The sequence below is a fragment of the Beta vulgaris genome, chromosome 6, assembly GCF_026745355.1.
Source record: "Beta vulgaris subsp. vulgaris cultivar EL10 chromosome 6, EL10.2, whole genome shotgun sequence".
Lineage (NCBI taxonomy): Eukaryota > Viridiplantae > Streptophyta > Magnoliopsida > Caryophyllales > Amaranthaceae > Beta > Beta vulgaris.
In genome coordinates, this window is record NC_079207.1 from 60759799 (window position 1) to 60787055 (window position 27257).

Genomic DNA, 27257 nt, shown 5'->3' on the forward strand with positions numbered 1-27257 from the left:
ACACCACAAATTTTTCACTACTTTTCCCCAACATTCTATCTCCTCATTTTCCTGCGATGCACATTCGACGAAAACCACCACCATTTTTCCCTACTCTCCATCTTACCTGCTATTTTGCTTCTATTTCCTTCGTGTTAATGGATTAGGGTAGAAAAAAATAGGTTGGTCCTGTTTAATGAGAAAGGGAAAGGAAGAAAGTCATGTCGAAACAATTGACTTTTTGGTCGGAAAATATTTAGGAGGTGGTCTTAAATAACAAAGAAAAGTATTATAATAGGTATTTTTGAACAAAAAAAAGGTTTTTATTAGGTCTTTTCAGACAAATTAAAATAACTATTTTAATAGGTACTTCCCAACAAAAAAAAAATCAATAAGATAAGATATGATTAGTTAAGATAAGATAAGATAAGATAAGTTCAGATAAAATAAATTCAGATAAAATAAGATAAGATAAGATAAAATAAGTCAAAATAAGTTGAATCAAACAGACCCTAACATCTAATGATTAAAGAACGAGTTTCCAGAATCAATGAGATGGAATTCAAACCTAAAGAATTTAAGATTTTGCTTTGATGATGAAATAATGTAAATTAATTTATGGTTTTAATGCAAAAAGAGGAGGGAGGTGGAAGAAGGTGATGAAATGTACACGCTTTCTCTCTCTATATCTCCTCCCATATGGTGTAGCAGCGGTGGTATGGTGAGATCAAATTTGTTCGCTATTAAACTTGGATGATGGGGTGAGGAGAGAGATAGACGAGAGAGCGGAGGACGTGGACAAGGATGATGGGGTGTGGTGGTGAATAAGGAAGTGTAAACACAAAATCGTATCTCATCATTGAGCACCCTAAGATTATCAATATGCCGCTCTAATTGGTCCAGATAGAATAAATAATAAAGAACGAGCCTAAAAACACATTTAAATTCCAATCCATATTCTAACCCGTTTTAACAATCTATTTTTGAAACCTTTTTTTATAAATAGTTTTACTAATCCTATCTTCGAATAAGCTTATCTTGATTTGTATTGAGCATTCAGAGTTTTTCACTTGGGATTCTTCTTTGGAAAGTTGATACAAGCAAAGTCAGATATCACGAGAGATCATGAAATAATTGTCTAAGAATCCTTCAGGGAAAAGGAGAGTTTAGATTGATAAACAAAAAGTTTGAATTTTGCCACTCACATAATAGGTGGGAAAAGGTTTTGACGTGTTCATACTCAAGTTTATGTCGGGATCTAGGTAGAGTATGCTACTGTAACGCCCCGACTTTCATACGTCATTATTAAGTTAACTAATCAAGATTAGTGGCGGAAGACTTAGCTCGGTCGATGCGTTACCGTCGTACTTTGCACTTAGGAAAAATAAAATGCGACATTTAACCTTATCATACAACGACATTACCTTTATTCTCTACTCTTTAAAGAAATACTTAATATTTAAACAATATCCTCTAAAAAAAAATTGACAGAGTTTCCTTTGCAAATTGGACTACCCAAAATGGCAAAAACATTTGAAAAACCTATTACAAGTTCAATATAAAACATTTCCGAATCCAAAACTCAACGCTTTCGCGGAGCAGCAACAAAAGAGAATCAGGAGCATTATTGCTCACCCAGAACTAGAAATAAAACTAAAGATTAATGACTATCTATTACAAAGTGGAACATTATTCTCGCCTCAAAAGTAACATAAAACAATCATAACTGAACTCTTAGCACGTAACTAATTCTATCTTGGAAAAGATGCTCCAGAACTTCAACCTAAAACTATTGTAACACTACCACCCACCAAATAACAGGCCACGGTAGTGATAAAACAAAATATTTGACAGACACATCAGCACAACGCTGAGTACTAACCCATAAAACATTCTTTACACATGTGTTTGTTTCTACGACTCTCACACTGTGATGAAGCTTAGGATGTAGATCCTCATAATATGAAGTCAGGAAGGGGGGGACCCTCCTACTACTAATGGATAGAATAGCCTGTTGGAATGTGAGAGGAATCAATACCACCAAGAAACAAAAAGATGTTAGAAATTTCATTCAACATCGCTAGGTGGGATCGGTTGGCCTCTTAGAGACAAAGGTTAAGCTAGATAATATGGGAAGCTTATACCATAACATGTTTAGTGGCGGGTGCTTTACCACTAACTCTAGTTTTCATCCTGGTGGTAGAGTTGTGATGGCTTGGAAGCCATGTGTTTTTACTATTACTATTCTTCATGGTACTAGTTAATTGTTGCATTTTTACGTAAAACTAATTATTGGTAGGAATCTTTTTTACTACACATTCATTTATGCCTTCAATTAAGCTAGTAGAAGAGTGATTTGTGGAAGGACTTGAGATTTGTGCATATGGACTTGCCTTGGATTATGATGGGAGATTTTAATTGTATGAAGAGTTTGGAGGAAAGAATAGGTGTTGATATTAGAGTTCATGAAATTGAACCTATTAACTCTTGTATGGCTGATTGTAGGATGGAAGATGTTAAAGCAACATGTAACTAGTATACCTAGAAAAACAAGCAACGATGAAGGGCTAGAGTGTATCCTAAACTGGATAGGGTGCTAGACAATGATGCCTGACAAAATGCATATACTTCAGCAGAGGTTAGTTTTTTGAATGAAGGTGATTTTGACCACTGACCTGGAGTGCTCACTGTGTACCTTAGGCATACTGATGGGAAGAAACCCTTCAAATATTTCACTTTGTGGAGGGTTGCTGACTAGTTTGGTGAATTATTAAGGATATGTTGGAATGTTTCAGTGGTAGGATCTAAAATGTTAAATATTATTTAAAGACTTGAGTTGATAAGAAATAATTTGAAAGAGTTGAATATTATGGGCTTTCATGATATTCAAGCAGCTGATTTGAAGGCCTTACATGATATGGAAGCTGCTCAAACCTTGATGCATCAACATTCAGGGAATCGGGAAATTGATGATGCTGAGTTGAAAGTTATTGATGAATACAAAATTAAGCACCAGGCATACCTGGCGTTTCTTATGAGGAAAGCTAAATTGAATTGGGTTGCTGCAGGTGATGAGAACACTATTGTGTTCCATCAAAGTATTAAAGCAAGAAGAGTCATCAATCATGTTTATGCTATTAGAAACATGGATGGTGAATGGAAAGACACCCCTAAGACAGTGAATAAAGCTTTAATCACTTAATCCGAGCAGCTTCGTGGAACTCTACAAAGCAATTAAAGACCAGTTTTAGCTCAAATTGTTCAGAGTGACCCTAAACGGACAGAAGAGCATTGAACAATCCTTACAGCTTCATACGCAGCAGCAGAGATTAAAGCAGCTTCATTCTCAATTCCTGATTATAAAGCAACTGACCCTGATGACTTTGGTACTTATTTTTATGGGGATACTTGGCATATCATTGGGGAGGAGATTATTGAAGCAGTTATGGATTTTTTTCAAAGGAAGAATGTTGTTGAAGGAGCTTAATACAACAATTGTGACTCTTATCCCTAAAAGTAAATGTCCTAGTAATGTGGGGGATTTTAGACTCATTTCATCTTGTAATGTACTTGATAAATGCATAACAAAGGTGATTTGTGGTAGACTGATAAGAGTGTTACCTGATTTTATCATGGGAAAGCAAGGGGACTTTGTTCATGGCAGGTTTATTGTGCATAATATCATAGTTGTGTAAAACTTGGTGAAGCACTATGGTAGGAAGTCTGTGAGCCCAAGTTGTATGATTAAAATAGATCTTCAGAAGGCTTATGATACAATATTATGCATTGACATTTTTTTAAGGAGATAGAGCATTTAGGATTCCCTGAAAAGTTTGTGAGCATGATCATGGAATGTGTGACTACCCCCAAAATTTTCTCTAATGATCAATGGACCTATAGAGGGTTTTTCAGCTCAAAAAGGGGGCTTAGACAAGGGGACCCCATATTTCCCTTGTTGTTTGTCATCTGTATGGAATATCTTTCAAGAATTCTCAAAAATATGAGCAATTTGGATCGATTCAAGTTTCATCCTTGGTATCAATGCATTAAGTTGACTCACCTATATTTTGCTGATGACCTGATTATGTATTCTAAAGGAGATTTTTTCATCCATTTATCTGCTTCTTCAAGCTTTTAAGCTTTTTTCAGATGCTTCTGGCTTAAAAGCAAATCCTCATAAATCTGTGTTTTATTTTTGTGTGGTATGGGAGAAGAGGACATTCAGAGAATTCAGCTCATTTATGGTTTTCAAAGAGATTCCCTGTCTTTTAGGTACTCAGGGGTTACCTATATGCTCAAAAAAGATCTTTGTGAGTTAATGTGAGAACTTGGTAGAAAAGATGGTGGCTAGGATTAGAATATGGAGTTCTAGGCATCTTTCTTACACTGCTAAGGTGTTATTGGTGAACTCAATTCTGATGAGTTTACACATTTATTGGGCTCGGGTGTATGTCATCCCTAAAAGTGTGCTACAAGACATTGAAAAGATTTGTAGAAGCTTCATTAAAAGTGGTCAAAGCTTTAGTTCCAAACCTGGTAATATTGCTTGGGATGATCTTTGTTGGAGTAAAGCTCGGGGAGGCTTCGGGTTTTATTTAAAATGTGAGAATTTGGAATGATGCTTGCTTGGGGAAGTATTTTGGGCTCTTGCAAAGAAGCAATAGAACATTTGGATTAAGTGTATCAATGTTGTTTATTTGAAAGATGATAACTGGTGGGAGTACTCTCCAAATATTGGATCGAACTGGTATTGGAGGAATATATGTGCTCTTAAAGAGAAGTTTAAGCAATATTTCTCTTATAAATATATCTGTGACATGAAAAATTTGTGATTTTGAAAGATTGAGAGAGGAAAAGCCTATTATGCATTGGGACAATCTGGTTTGGAACAGATTGAATACTCCAAAGCATCGTTTTATTTGTTGGATGGATGTTCAGATTAGGTTGCACACCACTGAAAGATTGAGCAAAATAGGCATCAGCAACTCCAGTGCATATCTTATTTGTGATTATGTTGTTGAATCACATAAACAGATGTTCTTTTAATGTTACTTCATTCATAAATGTCTGAATGACATTAAAGTCTGGCTGGGTAAGAAGACCACAAGTACAGATCTTTATAGAATGATAGGTTGGGTTAATGCTAGCAGTAAGTCCAAGTTCAAAAAGGTTGTTTGGTATGCTAGTATTATTGCAGTAGTGTATATGGTATGGCAGTGTGGAAACGAAGCATTTTAGAAGCAGCAAGTGCCTACTACTGTTTCCTCAATTAAGCAGTTGAAGCAGATTATTAAAATGAGAATTCAATCTATGATGCCTAAAAAGATTTCCACAATTTATGCTAGTTCGTTTCATGCTTTATAGTTGTCTACAGCCTATTGTTTACTTTCTCTTTGTTCTTGCTTGTGTAGTTCTTATTGGTTGCTTGGGTTTGTAGTGTGCTGATGTTGTTGGAGCTATTGCTTGTGATGTTCTCTTGTTTTTGAGCAAGAGTTGTTGTTGGTGGTTTTTTGAGATTAATAAAACTTACTTATTTAGCAAAAAAAGAAAATACTATTTAAGAGAAATATCAATTCATCAATAACGACCATATCAAGATTTATCAAACTTCCCCCTTTTTTTTTATGATTTGTGACCTCAAATAGTCTAGAAACTCAAACCTTGATTTCTCGATTATTTTTAGTAGAATTAAGTTTATTGAGAAAAGAATAAAATCTGACATATAGATATATGAAAAAGAAAAACATAAATAATTATTTATACAACAAATATTCTAGGAATGAAATCACTAGTCAATTGCATAATACCTCTGCAATGTCGTTGACAAACTTTGATTTAATTCTTCATGTAATTTCATCATGGTATGCTATAAGTTCAAAATTATATGTATGTATTTTTTATATTTATAACTCAATTTTTAAAAGTATGATTTTGAAAGACATAATTGTTATTGCTACGTATAATACACTTTTTTTATAGTTATTTTATTACGTAATTAAAAACAAAGAATAGGTAATATGTTATTGTTCATTTAAATAAATATATTTTCATAAAGTTTGTAAAACTATAATGTATATGGAACTTATTTTGAGTACTCTCCAATGGTGAAAAATTATAATATTGTGAATTATGTAGCAAAAGTTATATTCAAAGAGTCAACTAAAATACAAACAGAAAAGGTTCTTGAGAGAAAAAGTTTGAGAGGGCGCGAAAAGGCTTTGAACCCTGTTTTGCAGCCATGGAAAGACCTCGAAAACACCCTCTCCCATCAACTTTTGGCAGGAAAACTTGTCAATCTACAAAATTGTACTCGCACAATGCTAGTAAAAATTATCAGTTATCGGAACCTTTAGCTAACGCCGATCTTGAGGAGATTGAATCCATGGAGTCTGAAAACCCAAATGACCGATTTTGTTCGAAAATAAAATTCTCTCTCCCCAATCCTCTCTGAGGAATTTGCAACATCAATGTAACAACTCGAATTCTCCAAACCAGCTTACAGAAGATTAAGCACAACGAAAGAGACTCCAGTCGAGATAATCCAGACTATTACCATCACACTCACCGAATTACATCGGAGAGTGTAGAACGAACTCAATTCCCAATTCTATTCAAATTTTAAATTAAATATTACAACAACTCCATGATTCTCAGACTTTATCCTCATAAATTTCTATGGAAAATCCGACAGAATTTCCTTTGAAAATAGGACAACCTTAAAATGGGAAAATACTTTAAACCTGTTTATAATTCAATTTATAGAATACTCCAAACTCAACAACCTCAACTCTTTCGCTGAGAAACAACCAATAGAGAATCGGGAGCACAAGGTAGCGACTCTTAAATAAGAATTAATACAAATGATTAATAACTAACTATTACAAAGTCAAGTGTCCTCACTTTGGTATCATATATAATATTACTGTTATTCTTCTAGAACATATTAGCTTCAACTGCAGAATGATTAACTCACGGCTTCAACCTGAAACATATAGGTTACTGCCACCCACCAAGTGATAAGCCACAAAAATGACAAAACAACATACACACATCTGAAAGCTGAGTACTAAACCCTTAAATAAGATTAACACATGTTTTGGTGACTTTTACTTGAAAACGACGCAACGGTCAACATAGTCACAATAGTCACACTGTCACAATATGCATCACATCAACTCCTTTCGACCACATACTTATTATATCCTTATTCGATTAATCCTTTTATATTACAACATGATTCACATAAAGGCAAACACAATAACGCGACTTCAAGCAATCACAACAGATACATATTTCATATAAATCTAATTAGTTACTCTTTCAACATATCACGATCCCTTATAAGCAATCTGAGTTTGCCAACTTTGATATAAGCAATATACTTTATCTCCTTTAATAAAGAGTAATAGTAAGAATGACTTCATGAAAAAGAATGATTCAAAATACATAAAACAAACTCCGAAAACTTTGTATAATTATTTTAACCATAGAAAAGTTTTTTTCTTTCTTAGTGGTAGCCTTACCCTAGTGAGTAGTCAATTAGCCATTCTCCTTAGTAATTTTGATTTGAGACAACTAAGATTAGCTCAAGCATTTGCGTGGATTTTTGGTGTTTTCGAGTACAAATTAACACAAACACATGATAGTTGAACTTTAAGTAGACCTTAGCAGGCTTTTTTAAGGTCAAATAAATTTCTAATTTAATTTATTATTGATATACATACTGAAGTGCAATCAAGAATCTAAAAGCAATTATCAAACATAACCCAACTAGCTAGAGTCCAAAGAAGTCTTACACTTTCTAGATAAGCACATCATTAAATGAGAATTGACAAAGAAACTAAGGAATCTCGTTAGGTGTACCTCTGTAGATTTTTGTGATGAATCTCCTTGATCATTTGTTGTAGAATGGACTGGTACAACATCATTAATAATTGTGTCGACATCACTTTTGATTCGTATAGGAGGCAAAATCCTTCCAAACCCAAAATTTCCGGCCTTTATCTCTTCCTTACATCTTTCTTCTATAAACTTAGCCTTCCAACAACATAGAATCGGAGCCTTCCTTTCAATTTGCGATCCTATAAATTCCACCCTATCCAAGTAGAATAATTAATTAACAATAAAAATGAATTAGTAATGATAAAAACACAGAAATAATATATATGCATATCACAAAACAATAAGTACATCAGATTCTACAATATGTACATCATATTTCTACTACATATACATCAACAATACCACTTATTTCAAATATATATATACAACTTCTTGGGAAAAAGAATGAAGCAATATATATCAACACGATACCTTGAAAAGCATGATCTAAAAGCGTATTTTATAAATTATACAATAGAGTATATGAAAGTGTCATTACCGTGAGAAATAATAGAGATCCCGTAAAAAAACCACATGGATTTTTCTTCCAAATCAGGATTGCATCTATTAAACAATCAATTGTATATTGGCACCAATCCATCCGACTTATATCACTTGTGTGCATGAGTGAAAACAAAATCTTGTAGCTGCAAAATTAATTCTTATGCCCATGCAAACACGAGGAAACAACAAAACTTCTCTTGAAATCATCTCCGACCCCCAAAGTAAGAATCCTCTCCAGCATTTTTGTAGTTTTAGGGCATCCTTTCTCCAAACTCCATATACTCCTCCATTGTTCCAAAAGAATACTGAATTCTTCATTGTCATCATCCTTCATTGCTTCCTTCACAACCTTAGGACCCGTAGGAAGGCCAAGAGTCACCTGGACATCTTCTCGGTCTATCGTGATCTTATCATATCTTACATATAATGTACGATTATATGGGTCAAAGTTCTCAATAAGCCAAAGAGTTAGCTTATTGTTTAGAGCCCCAAATCCCAACTCAAGAAAAACACCGAACCCGATATCTTTTACTGATGGTCTTTGTTCAGAACTCATATTTTCAATCATAGAGTGAAGTCCGGATGGAGACATACGACTTCCAAACTAACGGACAAAATTTTTTCTTTCAACTTCCTCCATTGAAATATGATGTGCAAAACCAAACCTGGTGAGAATCATATAAACATATTATATAAACTCATAACTGTTATGCGACAAGTGAAATATAAAGCAAGGAATGAATTACGCAAAATTTCACTCAGTACAAATCATGTAATTTGTACAGTAGTGTATACTACGCTCTCTCCAAAGTAGACTAAATCCCCAACCCAGGCCTGTCTATCTGTCTCTCTCTCTCTCTCTCTCTCTCTCTCCAATGCCCCTATTGTAATAAAATAATAATGGAGGTGTTAGATTTTATCTTAGTTTTAAAAGTGTGGGAGATGGGAAGAGGCACATCGGCTTTTACGCTCTTAACCTAATGACATCATTTGATTAAAGTTGTCAAAGCCCTAAGGAGCGTTAAAAATATTGAGCAAAGGGCAGCATGTGACATAACCCACAGACCTCATACGTGATTGTCCAGACTACATGGCTTGCAAAAACAATTGAAGCAACAGCCTGGGTCTTACCCTTTTGATGAGGTATAGTATTTACTAATCCTGTTGTTACCCCACCACCAGCACAAGGACACCCTACCAACATTTCTCACCTCTATCATTAATGTTTAAATACTGCATTTCAAGGCTTGCAAACAATACTATGTTTTCTTGTCTCAAGCTTAGAGCCTGGATATTTTATTACTTCTGCAGATACTTTTCTGTAATATAGGAAATCCTCAATCTCTTGGGCAGCATCCAATCACATTTTTTTGGGAGGTTATTCACCACGGTTGGGAGTCTCACTAGCTATTATACTTTATATTGCATAACTAAGATTTTTCAATGTGTATCAGGTCCTTGCATTGTGTGATCATCCAAGCATTTTAGATAAAAGTGAAACACATGGCTTGCACTCTTCAGATATGCTTAAGCTAACTTGATTTTTTTAGGATCTGGTTAGTACATGGAACATGGTTTGATGGCCCCATGAACCAAAACTGCTCCACTACCTTGGCTTTTGTTGTTATGTTGTGAGTTGTGTGTTGTGACTAGGCAAATTCAAAATAGGGAAACAAAGAAAAAAGTCACAATTGCACAATCAATTAAGAAACATCGTACGTGCTTTAGTTTTTAAGAAACATCACTCACCCGTCTAATTATGTGAGATGCACAGCTTGAAGACTCGAGTGCAGACAGTCACTACTTATAGCAGCTCTAGTATGCAGACTAGTATAATGTGACTTATGAGAAAGAGAAGTCTTTGCAACGTCCCTAAAAAAAATCCTTAAAGAGTGTTAACATATTCAGAAGTAGGCTGTCAAATGTCGGTATGTCCTTAAAATTATAAAGATGGTTCCTTAAATTTTACATAATCTAAAAGTGACTTTATAAAAATGAATTTTTTTTCCCTTTCCTGAATATACAATTTCACTTCTCTATGCATGACTTCAAAACCTTGTTTTTGCAGTATATATTGATGACCAGCGGGTTGTGCTAGGTTGTTTTAGCTCTTCATTTTTATAGTATCAATTTGCAGTACCTAGATATGTTATGGTGTATTAGTTAGATGCAAATCATGTTGATGAACCAGAAAAATTGATTCATTACACTCCATTTTGATAGCCATAAATCTATAACTTGTAAAGCAGCAAATGCCATAACTCTACATAATTGGAGAGTGGAGTTTGTTGGTTACACTCCCTTGTCTCTCGTAAGTGATAACACCTTATTAATCTCATTCCCCCGCATTAAAATTGAAAGTGAAGAAAAAAGACTTCGACTATTATCCTTGAAATTCAATACAGTATCATCTTTTTTTACCTTTGTTGTTTATGTCAAATTTATTTAGGTTTAAGCTGTTGTTATTGTGTATAAATTTCACATTTGTGACTGACTTGGTTTTTTTCTAAAATAAAAAACAGTGTGTTAGTATCACCAATCCTAAAATAGAACTTGTTGTGTAAAAGTTCCTATAAGAGCTTAAAGATTATACATTACAATGTAACAATAAAGATTTTCAAATCACCTGAGTCGGAGGATTTTAATTAGATTAAGGGAGTAGTCAACTTATATATGTGGGTGGAACAACCTATCCTCTAGTTCAGAAACTCAGAGGAGCTGATTGTAATACCTGACTGCCAATATGGGTTGTAGGTGTACTTTCCTGAGGGCGTAAACGTTTAATATGTACACTATTCTCAGTATAATTTAATCCTTTCACTAGTGGAAAATGAAGAAAGGCTACGCTGAAAAAGGCCTGTAGGGCTGCGATTTTTGACAGCAGGCCTTCACTTTTTAAGTAGGGTTGCGCTTTTACCTAAAAATCGCAGCCCTAAAAAAAAATCGACATTTTTTTACTATTAATCTAACATTTTCTGAATTTTAACATTTGCATTAAACTTTAAAGTAAAGAAGAGAAGAAATTACAGAAGAGAAGAAATTATAGATCTACAATGCAACTTAAACCCAAATATACAGAAGAGAAGAAATTATAGATTTACAATGCAACTAAAGCCAAAACAAACAAAAAAAAAGAACAAAACGAAAAGGAACAAAAACTAATATACAGAAGTGAAGAAATTATAGATCTGAAAATACAAGAACTACCTCTAAACATTAACCTAATAATGTTCAAATACATAAAACAAAACCCTAATACATAATTAAGGAAAAAAATTCTTAAATACTTAAAATGCCTATTTGGAGCCTTAAACGAACTCGGATGGCTTAAAAAGCCTAAACGTCATGGCATAGCAATGTGTTTGACTCGTTGGCCCGTTCCGCTTCCGAAAAGGTATCACAATAGGCAATCGGACTCCGTCGACATGATTAGTGCAAATCATTTCAGGGTTTTTGTCGCAACGTTTCTGGGAGTTTTTGAGAGAGAAGGAGGAAAGGGAGGAGGGACGTGAGAGAAGGAGGAAAAGGGAGGAGGGAGGAGGGACGTGAGAGAGGAGAGAGAATGAGGGATAATATATTTGACGATGCCCGCTTAATATTTGGAGCCCGCGAATTTTTTATTTCAAATTTTTTTAAGGGTTGCGCTTTTCTTCAAAAGCGCAGCCCTACATAGCAGAAGGGCTGCGCTTTTTTAAAAAGCGCAGCCCTACTAAGGGAAGGGCTGCTTCACTAGTAGGGTTGTGCTTTTAGGAAAAGCGCAGCCCTTTCTTTTTTTTCCCTAGTGTTTTATCTTCACTCAATCTACTCATTCTCTCACATCCCGTCTTTAGCATATATCTATCCCCTCTGGTTCCCAACTGTTATATGGTCATGTAGGCAGAACCGAAAGAAATGCATAATGATGTGAGCATGCACCATGTGTTATATGGTCATGTGGGTGATCATGTGAGCTTCAAAATATTTTTGAAACAGATGAACTAATACTATTCTGTTATAGACCTCATTAGAAGTATGTATACATCATGAATTACCTAAAAGCACATCACAAGTTCCCTACAAGTACATCAAAATGAAAATAACTACAAATTTCAAAAGAAACAATGTAATCATACTTACAATTCTCAATTTCAAAAGTCAGACCAATTCATAAAAATCCTCCCACTTATTCCAGCATCGGCAACAACTGTATTTCACACCCAAAACACAAGAATTTCAAAATGTATAGAGAGAAATAATGCAGAAAAAAAAACAGAAGATGAAAATCCACTGTTACCCTTAGAATTAGAACATCAAAAACAGCAGCAGCAATAGCTAAGTCTAATAAAGTAATTCAATCCCGAATCAAAGAAACTATGGAGTATTCTCGGGCCTGGCTGAAATTAAGCATAAATCCAAGAAATTTTCTTCCATGAAAAATCATAAGCCAAGCGAAAATTAAGCTTAAAAAATCCTAAATCATGTTACGAAAATGAAACCCTAAATCAACAAATAACTAAAAAATTAAGCTTCAAAAATCCAGAAATTTTACCACTTTAAATCATTTTCGAGCTTCAATAGAGAATGGAGTCTTGTTCGAGCTTTAATTAAGGATAAATTGCTAGTTTTGGATGTGAGGTCGCGTGAAAAAGTACGGCGTTTTTCAGGGATTCGGTGGTTTTTTTTGGGGATTAATGAAATTCCTAATTTGTTGCTGGAGGAAGCACGAGTGTTTTGTTTGTATTAATGAAATGTAAGTCGTAGATGAGAGTGATATAAGGGTAGAGATTTATTCTCATATACCTAAGTATTCTCACATAAACATGTTGTTCTCACGTGAGCCCAAATCTACATATATATGTATATATATATGTATATGTATGGTGTGTTGTATACATATATATTATATATATGTATAATATGTGTATATATATATATATATATATATATATATATATATATATATATATTATATAATATATATATATATATTATATATATATATACTATATATACATATATATATATATATATATATTTCCCTTCCACCAACACACCATTAATTGATACCGACGTCATCTAGCAAAACCCCACTTACCTCCTGATAGGCATGTCGTGCACCTAACAAAAATAAATAACCTAACCAATCCTCCTAACTATGTAGTAGGGTAAGTCAGAGTCGATCCCACACAGAGAAAGTTGTTTTATAATGGTAAGACTAAAGGAGATTAATATCAATAATGGTCGAATCAACTATACTAATTAATATATAAATAAAAGACTCTACAGTTAAGTATCCCCACTAGCACGAAATAATACAAAATAATTCCTACCCCCAACTAATCAATTAAATGTTCACAAGGAAAAGTCACCCTATAAAGTACCATGACCTCTCCCGAGTATCTATGGCTTCTCTAATTGCATTCAAGCCTACTCCCTGGAATCATGCAAATTAAAGACATTAAACACGGCACTTTAACTTCCTAACAATCCATTCTACCTACTCCCGTGGAGAACTTCATGTCCTTAATTGAAATACTCAAATCCGTCAAAATCCAACTCCCGTTGTGATCAAGACAATGGAATCTAAAACATACTAGTTATCCCTAATCTAGTATTGGAATATGCACAATCAATTAAGCAAGAACAATCAACTTAATATGAGAATTTAAAGAAACAATCATGAATTAAATCATACTAGGGTTCTTTAACCATAGATAAAAGAAACTACTCTAACATGAAATAAATAATGAAATCTAAAACTATAAAAAAAACATAATTAAAGAAATCAATGAAAGAAACTAATAGAACTCATGAATTAATGAAGAACAATAAAAACTAGGGTTTACACTAAAAACTAGAGAAAAGAAGAGGAGGAGAAAACTAAACTAAACCTAAAGAAATAACGTGAGAGGGAGGAGGAGAGAGAGAGAATGAAAACCTATCTAAATAAATATTCAATAACCTAATATGACTTGGAAAGTAATTTACAAGATAAGGAAAGTATTAAATAAATCATTAATAGGCGGATTAGTGATCCGCGCGTACGCGTGGCAGATTCCAGCAGAAACGTGCAATCTTCCAAAAGGCATAACTCCTTGACTAGAAGTCTCTCTGGGGCGTGCACACCTATCGTTGGAAAGATCTTCAAGTCTAGTTTCCAAAATCTGGAATTACTCGATTCTAAGAATCACATCAAAAGTTATGATCAGAAGAGTAGACGTGACTCTTTTTCACATTTCTTCTAATGATTTTCCGCTTCGTTTTTTCTCAAACTCGTACTATGACATATCCATACGATCCTTATTCATTGTAGCTTCTTTCCAAGTGCTCCTAATCTTTAAGCTTAGCTAATCATACTCCAAATAAGTCTTCAATGCCTGAAATTCATCAAAAACAAGAAAACATACCGAATAGGAATAGAAAAGCATAACTTAAGAATACAATGTGCAACAATGAACCTAAATATGAAACTAAATGCTCTAAAATGCAACTAAATGCATCTAAAAACTATATATAAAAATGACTTATCACCTCCACTATTGGATAGTCCTTCAACTCGTCATAGCAGTTGAAGTCAGTGCAAGGTGTTTCTTGTGGGTGCAACAACGGGATTTCAATTATGTGTTCTACTATTTGGAGTTCTCTAAACGTGTTTGTAACATCCAGACCCATTCGGAGTCGAGTATATCGTAACCAATGCGCATCCAGGGCCAACAATTATCCTCAATGATATTTAGCCTATGCTATGAGGTAGAGTTGTCAGTTTGGTCAATTAACTACTAGTTGAATTGAACAAACTGAAACTTGAACTTAATTAAACTAAACCGTGAGTAACTGTAACTGAAATAAATTGAAACTGAAATAAACTGTACATGAAAAACCAAAACTAAACTGCAACTAAACTGAAACAAACTGTAACTGAAAATAACTGTGAAAAACTAAAAAGTTGATCGATCAACTAAACTGAACTGAATATTTAACTGAATTAAATAAACTGACTCAAATTGAAACTGAACTGAAACCGATTTCAAAATTGGTTTAAACTGATTTTTTAGCACCCAAACTGAATTCACATATTTCTGAAATTCATGGTAGCACTCCAATCACATACAAATTTTATTATACAATAATTTTTGTTAGTACTTGAATATATGATATACTCCTATATTTATTTTTAATGGTTACACTTTGAGTTATGATACTATTCACAATTTTCGATTATATCAAATTCACTTATATTACGCTCCAAATTGAATTTACATTTTACCCAACTTTATAATGTACTCTTCAGCTCAGCTCAAGAGTGGTTGAGATTCAGCTCAACTCAAGCTCGATAATATAAGCTCCACTCAAGAGGATGAAACCCAAGCTCAGCTCATATACTTGGAATATTTAAATATTAAACAAAAAAGTTAGCATAAACTTTCAATCATTAGGCTTTTTATAAAAGTAAAGCCTAACAAAATTTTGCTAAACTATTAACTAATAAGTATGTAAAGAGTCAAACCCACCAAATAAGCTACGCTCAACTTTAATTTCATTCTTTCTTTCTTTTTTGTTCTTGACAGCGGGTAAAAGTAAAAGATTACTACTCAAATCTACGAGGTTTATTGGCTAATGTGTGGGCCTCCTACACTTCCAATCTTGTAGCCTTAGAGCACTTGAATTGTTGGAAAGAGCTTGCAATTTCCATTATTTCCTTAATGATTGAAGCTATGTATTTGTTGCATGCTACCGGAATTGTGAGTGATGAGATGACTTCCACAAAATCAATCTTAATTTCGATGTTAGCGCATTTCCATTGGAAGTATTGTGTAGCTTGTAGAATAGCTCTTGCTTTGTTTGGAGAGGTGATATTGCAAAAATTCGTTCGATGTGTGTGTATAATCCTCTTCCTTCGTTTGATGTGCATGCGATTGCAGCTTGACATTTTTTTTTTTTTTGGCTTCTCTTTCCACGATCCATCAGTACATACTCTAATTATTTGCATGTTGTTAGGTCTCCCCACCTGCCATTCCACGTTTGACTCTTGTGTTTGTGTTCTTGTCGCCTGCCTTACCTCCCATTTTTTTATTGCTTTGAGATGTCTCAGTCTGCTTTCTGAATATATTTCCAATAGTCTTGTTGGGCTTGCCGAGCCACCCTTGAACATTATCTCGTTTCCTGTGCAACCAAATAGGCCATAGTTTTGCTATAAAGTTTCCCTTCAGGTTTAAGCATTCCTCTCCGTTCCTTTACCTAAAGAGGTTGAGGAAGTTTCTTATCCAGTCTTTGATTGGGGTAGCTATATTACTAGCTACTCTGATTCCCATGGTTGACATCCATCTTCGCTGAGTGAAGTCACAATTCTTGAATAGGTGGTCCTCGTTCTCTAATTCATGATTGCAGAACTTGCACTTGTCGTCCACAAGAATCTTCCTTTTAGCTAAATTGGATGTTGTTGGGATGGCTTGGACTGCAATTTTTCATAGGAAGTGTTTCCACTTTGGAAAAAGATGTTTGAATTCCAAATTGATTTTCAGAATTGTGTTTCTGAGTGTGGGGTAATTGACCTCTTGTTGAGAAACCAATAGTCTGACTTTGCTGAAAAGTTCCCTGACTTAGTTTCCAGTCCAACGCATCTTCTTCATCACCTTTTGGTATATGACTTGCTAAGATCTTTGATGCATTTATTCTTGAAAAAGTGTTCCAAATCAAGCTTATTTTCCATGTTTTGTTCTCGCTTATTAGGTCAGCCACCTTGGTAATGGTTGTTGTATTTCTCGTTGATACTGTTGGCGTGTCCATATTCCACGCATCTTTACAGAGATTGATATTTCTTCCAATTTCCAGCCTTTTCCTTACCCCTTGCTTGAGGCTGTTTGATACTTTCAGTAGGCTCCTGAAAGCATAAGAGCAATTTCTTGGCTTGATGTCCTCCATGGCTGGGCTGATTGGGTCATTTTTATATTTGGCTACATACAAGAACTTTAATTTCATTCATATTCACCGTGTTTGTATACCTTTTTATTACAATGCATTCACCTCTCCCTTTGTTTCCTCTTCGATGTGGGATTGAAAATATCCACAATACAGTTTGGCATAGGTGCATAGTAAACGCAGGACTTCAAGAATCATAACTCATAAGCTGTAAGTTCTAACTTTTTTTTTTTTTTTTTTTGCAATATGTAATTAATGAAGCTGCCAATTTGCCATAGTACCATGTGTCCTAATTTCTTCAAAGGTTTACATATATATATACTAGCATCTTTTGCACGCAATGCATGTTGAATTTTTTTCTAAACAGAAACTCGATTTTTTTCGACACAAGTAAGAGTCAAAATTTGAACATTAGACATACGAAGTATAATTGTTTTTAGTTGCAAAATTTGATTGGTTTATTTTCTGTCACTTAAGTCTCTCACCAGTCTTTTTTATTCTTTTTTACTTTTCAAAGTTAAATTCCATGAACAAAATAGAAATTTTATTGAATTTAATTATGATTTCTAATATTATAATATTTTAGTTGATTTTTGAATTAAGTACACTACTTCATAGATTGTAAGTGAACACTTTGATTTCAAGTCAAATTTTTCATAGGTTGTAGTTTGTAAGTTAATTTTAAGTTTTTGTAAAGTTTACTCATTTGAGTGATTTGCATAACGTAAATTATGCAATTTTATGATTTTAGTTGACTTGTGAGTGATTGTTATAATTATATTTTTGGTATTTTTCTTTGAAGCCCCCTTTGATTTGTAAGTGAATAATTTAGAATGAGTAGGAGGGTAAAATAGTCTCTTCATTTGAGGACACCATAGATCCCCCTTCCCTTATATAATTCACAAAGTGATTAAATTAGTTAAGTGAAGGCAAATTTTATATAAACAAATGAAGGAATTTAAATAGTCTAATAATATAAAATAGGATAAATCAATTAAAAAGTATAGAGAAAGATTAATAAGATTTTGTAGAGCAAATAAGGCTATTGTTTACATTCTATATCCATGTGGGACATAAATATTGTACATAAAAATTACCAAAATGATTTTGAGCTTGTTCACGAACTTGCAATGTGAACTTAAGGAGGCTCATGCTTGACTCATTTAGGTCTCGAAACGGTCTCAAACGTAAGTCGAACCCTCTCGAGTCGAGCTCGAATTGTTTGCAAACCACACTAACTCATTAACACCCTTGAATATATTAATTTATGACATTTATAGCTTTATTTTATGATATATTAATAATATCAAATACATCAAACTTTTACAAAAATATGAGATATAACTTTACTTCAGTTATAAGTTGGTTTCTATCATAACTACTAACACCATATTACTTACTATAAATTTTAAGCAACTCTTGGCACTTCTGAGTTATTAGTTTAAGCTTACTCAATGTTCACTTGGAAGGATCATTGCTATTTTCAACTATCTTATCAGCTTACATTGATACATTATACTCCCTCCGTCCCTAAATAGAGTGCTCATTTCTCCAATGCACGTTTGCCGATGCACGTTTTGTATCGTTAATATCTTTAATTTCATATTACTAAAAATTATAAAAGTTAGATTTTCTTAATCTACGTAATGAGACGAATCAAACAAGACCCCACATGACTATGTTTTTTCTTATATATTGGAATTTTTTTTTGAGTGCTTTCTTTATCTTTGAATAGTGTTCAAAAAAGAAATGGGCACTTTATTAAGGGATGGAGGGAGTATAATGCAGTATCACCCTGTTTATATTATGTTCAATTAGCTAGATATTTGAGTTTCAAAATAAGTGTAACTTATAAATGATTAATTAACTAAATCAGAGTGTTCTTATCTTGATTTAGGTTGTCAATTCACATTGGTACAATAATCAAATAATCCAATACTAACTTGTTTCACTTTAATATTATGTTTTGGATTCGAAATGGAGCATTGTCATCTTCAATTATATTACGTGCTTATATTGATATATCGGTTTTTTCACCAAGTACCCCCGAGTTTTAAAAAAATTCACCTGGTACCCTCCAAGTTTTCAAAATTCACAGGGTACCCCTAAGTTTCAAACTAATACACGGGGTACCCTTAAATGCCTTTAATGACTAACGGCGTTAATCGCCGTTAGTCATTAACCCCATTAAACCCTAATTAGGCCTAATTAACCTAACTAAACCCTAATTAGGCCTAATTAACCTAACCATATCCCCTAATTTCAAACCCTAACCCTAACCCCACTACCACCAGCCCCCACCCTCCCACCACCCCTGGCAGCCCCACCCCTGACAACCCCCCCACCACCCCGTGGCAGCCCCCTCCCCCTACACCGTCGCCACCCCCGTCGAATTACCCACGGGAAAGGGGAAGGAGGGCTGCGGAATTCTTGGAAGGAGCCTGCTGGGGTAGGGGGTTGCGGGGAGTGCGGGAGGGAGGGTGGGGTGGGGGGTTGCGTGGGGGTGCGGTGGGGGTGGGGGGTTGCGTGGAGTGCGGGGAGTGCGGGGTGGGGGGTTGCGTGGGGGTGGGGTTGCGTGGGGGTTGTGGCTGCAGGGGGTGGGGTGGGTGGAGGGGAGGGGGTGGTGGTTGGGTGGTAGTGGGTTAGGGTTATGGTTTGAAATTAGGGGTTAGGATTAGGTTAATTAGGCCTAATTAGGGTTTAGTTAGGTTGATTAGGCCTAATTAGGGTTTAATGAGGTTAATGACTAACGGCGGTTAACGCCGTTAGTCATTAAACGCCGTTAGTCATTAAGGCATTTAAGGGTGCCCCGTGTATTAGTTTGAAACTTAGGGGTACCCTGTGAATTTTGAAAACTTGGAGGGTACCAGGTGAATTTTATGAAAACTCGGGGGTACTTGGTGAAAAAACCGTTGATATATTCATTTAGTCTAATATTAACGTCTTTAGTTTGGCTTAGATTTATGAGTCTAAAAAAATGATTATAACTTGTTAACAATTAGCTTCAATGGAGTATTTTATTCTTATCTTGATTTAACTTATCGATTTACATTTATACATTGATTTAATAATCTAATATCAATTTGTTTCACTCCAATATTATATTTTAAAATCAAAATGGATGCAACTTAATCTTACTTTAAATGGAAACACAATTATTTTCAGTTACTTTACCGACTTGCGTTGATACATTCATCTAATCTAATATCAATTTCTTTTAGTTTGGCTAAAATGCATGAGTTTTAGATTGAATGTAACTTGTTAACGATTAACTAAAATGGAATATTGTTATCTTAATTTAACTTATCGATTCACGTAGATACATTGATCTGATCCAGTATTAACTTATTTTACGCCGATTATATGTTTTTAGTTTTCAAATGCATATAGCTTTATGACTAATATATCTATATTAATCCATTAATCTAATATAGTTATAGTAATACATTGATATAATCAGCTTTTTAACTTTGTAGGAATTTATACTGATATGAGATGTCATTTTAACCAAACATGATGTGATTTGCATATAACTAAAAGTCTAAATATCGACTTACATAAAATTGTCTTATTTCAAAGTAAGTTCTGTAATACACTTATCGGCCACGTTAATTTTAATTGAACTCGGGAAAGCATTTGGCCAAAACCCGACACAAAGTCCCATTTGTCTCGAACAAATACAAGTATGTGACTAGCTTTTACTCGGACTGATGCTATTATTGTCGGACTTATGTGATTTTCGTCAATAACTGAAATAAACTCAAAGAAAACTGAAAATAACTTCAATTTGTTTTAACTGCTGTGGATTCAACTACTGTTGGTTTAACTATTTGGGTAAAAACGGATTTAAACTGCACATGAACTGGAATTGGAAAGAAAAATAACTGAATAAAACTGGACTGAAAAGTTTGTTAACTGAACTAAACTGTTAATAATTTCAACTTTTGTAAACTAAACTGATATAAACTAAACTGTTTAATATAACCATAACTGAATTATTGAACTAAATTAACACCTCTATTCTCAAGTAACTCATGTTTACCTTTTATATTAAAAAGAATTTTTTTTCTTTATTGGTAAAGTATCTCAAAAGTGAAAGGCGGGAAAGTTATTGTGTGAGTGTAACGACTAACGAGGAACTCATTTTCTTTACCGTATTGGTCGTCCACAAGTGTGGCCATTGGATTTGAGGTGGTTGGCAAGCTTTTGTTGCATACATTGATAATGTGGGGTGTTACTATTTATTAGGCATTACTCCAGAGTCTGGACCTGAAATAACAACTGCTATTATGGTTTTCGAAAAAAAATTAAATTTGTTTTTGGGACTTTATGTGATTCTATCTATTGCATTGAAAAAAAAATGATAAACTTTGATATGCATATATTTCTAATCTTCTACACTTGCACGGTATATGGTTTGGAGTGTTATCCGGTATATTAGTGGAAACATTGATCCTAATCTATATGGTCTACCTTCAACAAAACCAACTATTGGGCCCAGGTTTTGGAGTTTTGGCGGCAGCATGGGTAATATTCAAATTTTAAGGGAATAGCCGTTGGGCTATTGAGAAGCATGACCAAGTCAAGGACGAATTCCTATCTTCACTTTGGCAGTTGAGAAAGAAGGGGGATTACGCTACAAAATAGGCTCACGTGGCCCATCAAAGAGGAACAAAGAAGTCTGCTGCATGGAATATTCCATATAGTATAAATATTAATCTGATGTAAACCTACTCTCTCTCTCTCTAGTTGACATCAACTCTCTCACTCTCTAAGCCATTATTTTTGCACTAGTATCTATTGTTACGAAGAAAAGTGAACACTACCATTGTAATTCAACATTGTATCGACAACGTTGGCCTACTAGGGGATTGGTGATCAAGAGTGTCACCCGCGGTTTTTCCTGTCATTCGGGTTTTGCGCGTCAACAATTCGTTTGCCTTTTTACTGTTTTATTTGCTTCACATATTTCATTTATTCGTTAATATTGATTGCCATAGTTTATAGATCTCGTTGTTGGTTTCCATTTCCTTTTGCGTACTTGGTACAAAATCGGCAGAAACAATTTGGCGCCCACTGTGGGGCCACAACAAGATCTCTATACATCTTCTCGCAATCTTCGTTTTCGTTACTTTACATATGCTAGTTTCCCGTATTCTCCCCTCCTTTTGTGTTTTCAATGGCAGGACAATGGGTCACTACTCAAGAGGTCATCAACGAAGTCAACCGCGTCAAAGCGGAAATGGCAACGTTGAAAGAGAGCTACGTCGCATCCTGCATGGAGAATCAAAGCTTGAAATCCCCAGAATGCCTAATTTGGACACTGAAGGATTCGAGACTCCTCTAAACCATGTCGTCAATGAAGGCGGTGATGAATTAGAAAAGGAAGATGGCGATGACGATGATGGCGGTGATGTCAATCCCTCGAAGGAACCGTCTCAAATTCAACCTTGCCGTCGTCTTGATGATCCCATCCAACAGCGTCTCCAGCAATTGGAAGACACGATCGCTCGTATCCCAGGCGTCCCTCGACCTATGGAGAAGGCAACACCAAATAGCTATGCAGATTCGCCCTTTGTGGACCCCATTGCGTTGATCGAGGTGCCCAAGCGATTCTCTATCCCATCCATGAAGCTCTACGACGGCACCACCGATCCCAACGACCACATCGCTCAATATAAGCAAAGGATGATCACCATTTCTATCCTGAAAAACATGCGAGAGGCATGCATGTGCAAAGTCTTCGGCTCGACGTTGACCGGACCAGCATTACAGTGGTTTATTAATCTCAATAATGGGATTATCTCTTCTCTTGCTCAATTAGTTAATACCTTTAATATGCAATTTGCTAGTAGTCGCAGAATGGAAAAACAAGCTAGTGACTTGCATAGAATTGTGCAGAAATCTGATGAATCTCTTCAGGTATTTGTGAACAGGTTTAACAGGGAAAAGGTGTCCATTCCAAACTGTGACGCCAGGACAGCTATTGAAGCCTTCAGACGGGGGTTAGATGAAGAATCCGATCTCTACAAGGAGTTGACCAAGTATCTTCGTTTTCGCACGTTCAAGGACGCTCAATCCAAAGCACTGGCCCAAATCAGGCTGGAAGAAGACATGCAGTCCAAGAAAGCCTACGCCAGCGTCGACAACAGGAAGTCTGCGACCGGCAAGCAAGCTTTGTGGCGTCAAAAACCATAAGAGCGGCCACAACAAGTTCATAGCGTCTGTCAGATCGGATCCACTAATGACTGGAAGAGTGATCCTAACTTGCCCCCTAGGCTCGTTGAATACGGCTTCAACGTCACCATTGGAGGTATCATAAATACATTACACTCTTTAGGTAACGCTGTTAAATGACCTTACATGAATGAAAAGTCGACGTCCCGTCGCGACAAATCCAAATGGTGCGAGTTTCATGGAGACTACTGGCATCATACTGATGAATGCGTCATCCTCAGGCGAGAAGTAGCCCACCTTCTGAAGTAAGGTTACCTAAAAGACCTGTTGACGGGGAGAGGAAAAGAGACGACATCGAAAAGGGAGGATTGACGACAACCACCTTCCTCGCAAGCACATGTAATGGTAATCAATGTTATCAGTGGTGGATCTGATATCTGTGGACTAACCTATTCTGCAACTAAATGACATGCTAGAGACAGCCCAAATCAGGACGCAATCCCAAAAGAGCTCCATCATCCGCGTGACGCCGAACTAGAAGCTATGACTATCACTTTCGATGACGCCAATCTCGGTGACGACACAAACATACATCATGACGGACTGGTAATATCATTAACTGTTAGTAATTATTTACTTAAACGCGTGTTAGTTGATAATGGCAGTTCAATCAACATCCTCATGAGAGGCACTCTAGAAGATATGGGCATCGACGAACGGGACGTCATCCAAAAATCCACTGTCCTTGTTGGATTCAACGGAGAATCCAAGCATACCATGGGAGAAGTGACGCTACCCACGTTCGCCAAGGGAGTAAACATGCCAACTAAATTTTATGTCATTGACTGCCCTTTGTAGGGGTTCAGAGTGCGCGGAAGCGATTGATTCAACCAAAGATTGAGAGAAATTAATAAAGACGATAAAATTATACTGGCAAAAGATGCAATAGTAATTCCACAATGATAAAATGGAATGTTAATAAATATATGGAGAATATACAATGTAAATGTTGTTGTTGTTATAATTCTAAACAAACACTAAGCTATTTATAATAGCATGACAATGATAAAAAATAGCATAGCTAGTTATAGGAATGGTTAGGCACACATTCCTCACACAAAAGCAGATAATTCACATAATGTGAATTGTGATAAATAGTAAACTATGTTTAGTAAATGGTGAGACATTATTTTCCCACAAATCTCCAGTTTGGCTCGCCATTTCACCGGGTGATTCCAGCTAAGTTAAGGCAATGTTCGAACTTAGCTACCGGGAGTGGCTTTGTTAACATATCAGCAGGATTATCGGCTGTATGAATCTTTTCGACAACGAGATCTCCTGTTGCTACAACATCTTTTATAAAGTGGTGCTTGATATCAATGTGCTTGGTTTTAGAATGATGTTTACTAGTCTTGGTCAAGTGGACAGCACTTTGACTATCGCAAAATACGACAAGAATATCTTGTTGTAAATCAAGCTCATACACCAAACCTCGGAGCCATATCGCCTCTTTCATACCTTCAGTGGCAGCAATATATTCTGCTTCAGTTGTAGACAAAGCTGCAATAGCTTGAACTGAAGAATACCAACTAATAGCAGAGCCACAAAGTGTAAAAATATAAGATAAATTTGATCTTCTCCGATCTAAATCACCACCATAGTCAGCATCCACATAACCAACTACACCACCAGGATCAGCTCTTTTTTTTATCAAATATCAAACCAATATCACAAGAACCCTTAAGGTATCGAAGTATCCATTTTACAGCTTCCCAATGTTGTTTGCCTGGATTGTGCATGAACCGACTAACAACACTTACTGCATAAGACAAATCTGGTCGAGTACACACCATGGCGTACATTAAACTTCCAACTGCATTAGAATAAGGAACATGAATCATGCGCCTTTTGTCTTCGTCTGTTTGTGGACATTGTTCAGAGGACAATTTGAAATGAGCAGCAATAGGAGTATTAACAGGTTTACTTTCTTTGAAGTTGAAATTGTCAAGCATCTTCACGATATAATTTTTCTGTGATAAAAAGAGTTTTCCAGCTTGACGATTCCTGCTTATCTCCATTCCAAGAATTTTCTTGGCAGGACCTAAGTCCTTCATATCAAATTCACTACTTAACTGAGTCTTTAACTTGCTGACTAGAGATTTATCTTGGGCAGCAATCAATATATCATCAACATAGAGTAATAAATATATAAAAGACCCATTTGACGTCTTCTGAAAATAAACACAGTTATCATAACTACTTCTTGAGTAACTTGTCCCATCATAAAGGAATCAAACCTTTTGTACCATTGTCGCGGAGACTGTTTCAAACCATAAAGAGATTTTTTCAAACGACATACATAATTCTCTTTGTCAGGAACTATGAATCCCTCAGGCTGATGGATATAAATTTCTTCTTCAAGGTTACCATGAAGAAAAGCAGTTTTGACATCTAACTGTTCCAGCTCCAAATCATGCAAAGCGACTAGAGCAAGTAATATACGAATTGAGGTATGACGAACGACAGGAGAAAATACTTCATTGAAATCAATACCTTCTTCTTGATCAAAACCTCTAACAACATATCGTGCTTTATACCTTGCATTCTCAACGCCAGGGATGCCTTCTTTTCTCTTAAACAGCCACTTGCAACTAATAGCTCGTTTACCTTCGGGTAACTTCACCAGATCCCAAGTTTCATTTTTATGAAGACTTTCAACTTCTTCTTGCATTGCTGCAATCCATTTTGCTGAATCTGCACGAGATATAGCCTCATCGTAATTTTTAGGCTCATTGGAATCATCAATTTCTTGTGCAGCAACCAAAGCATATGCGATATTAGCACTTTGGCTAATGTATCTTTGAGATTGTCTTCTTGGTCTTTGATCCGGAAGATTTTGAGCCTTTGACCACGGTTCTGGTAAACCCCGTCTTTGTGGTAGACGTTGCGGACTCGTATTTTCAATTATAACAATATTATCATCAGATGCAGGTTGAGCTGAGGAAGTATGGACACCTTCCTTTGATTTTGAGGATGAGACCTCAAACTCCACCTTCTCTCTAATATTCTCATGATCTGTAATGGTATGAGAAACACAATTCTTTTCTCCAGAAGATATAAGTTCATTTTCGTTGAAGGTTATATTCCTACTATAAACGATTTTACGAGACTCAGGGTCATATAAACGATAACCTTTAATGTAACAGCCAGTAAATAATAAATAATTAATGCACGATTAAGTAGCTTAACTCGGGAAATTTAAATGTGATCGTACGTAAGTAATACGTATGATAAGTTGTGTGTAAAAATAATTTGTGCTTTTGTGTAATTAGTATTTAGAAGGAATTATGTGAAGATAATAATATTATCAAATTATGTATAAACACTTAGGATCGATATATTATTTTAAGAAGTTGAGTTGTGAGAATTGAGGGCTATTGGAAGATAGAAATTATGTTCAACTATTAAGCAATTAACGGTTACGCTTAATAGAATGGACTTTAGAATTTCATTGAGAATATAAGGTTAGGTATATCAAGTAAATTTTATGATGAGGATTATAATAAGAACAATTGTGGGGTCTTAGAATACTAACATATGGTATATTATAAGATTTGAAGTCATATTAAGACAAATGAGAAGAGCTGGGAAATTCTGAAATGCACCTAGTGGAATGGAGTCCCATTAAACCACTTAATTGTGTCGATCAAAGCTGGGATTATATACCTATACCTCCCTCACATACACCTCCATACTTCACATAAATTTCATCACTGAATTCTCACAAAAACCCACTGCCCAAAACTCTTTCTCTCTCT

The 27257-nt window shown here is 35.3% G+C and overlaps 1 protein-coding gene across 1 annotated transcript; it reads left to right on the top strand.

The window, feature by feature from the left end:
* The first annotated feature begins 22452 nt into the window (after positions 1-22452).
* LOC125498515 (uncharacterized) lies at positions 22453-23460 on the top strand. The gene has a single exon (XM_048646738.1). It carries the CDS (start codon positions 22453-22455, stop codon positions 23458-23460), a length of 1008 nt encoding a protein of 335 aa, XP_048502695.1.
* The last annotated feature ends 3797 nt before the right edge of the window (positions 23461-27257 follow it).

What these genes read in the sequence shown, in the direction of transcription:
- LOC125498515 (XM_048646738.1), top strand. Translation starts at nt 22,453, where the DNA reads ATGGGTCACTACTCAAGAGGTCATCAACGAAGTCAACCGCGTCAAAGC.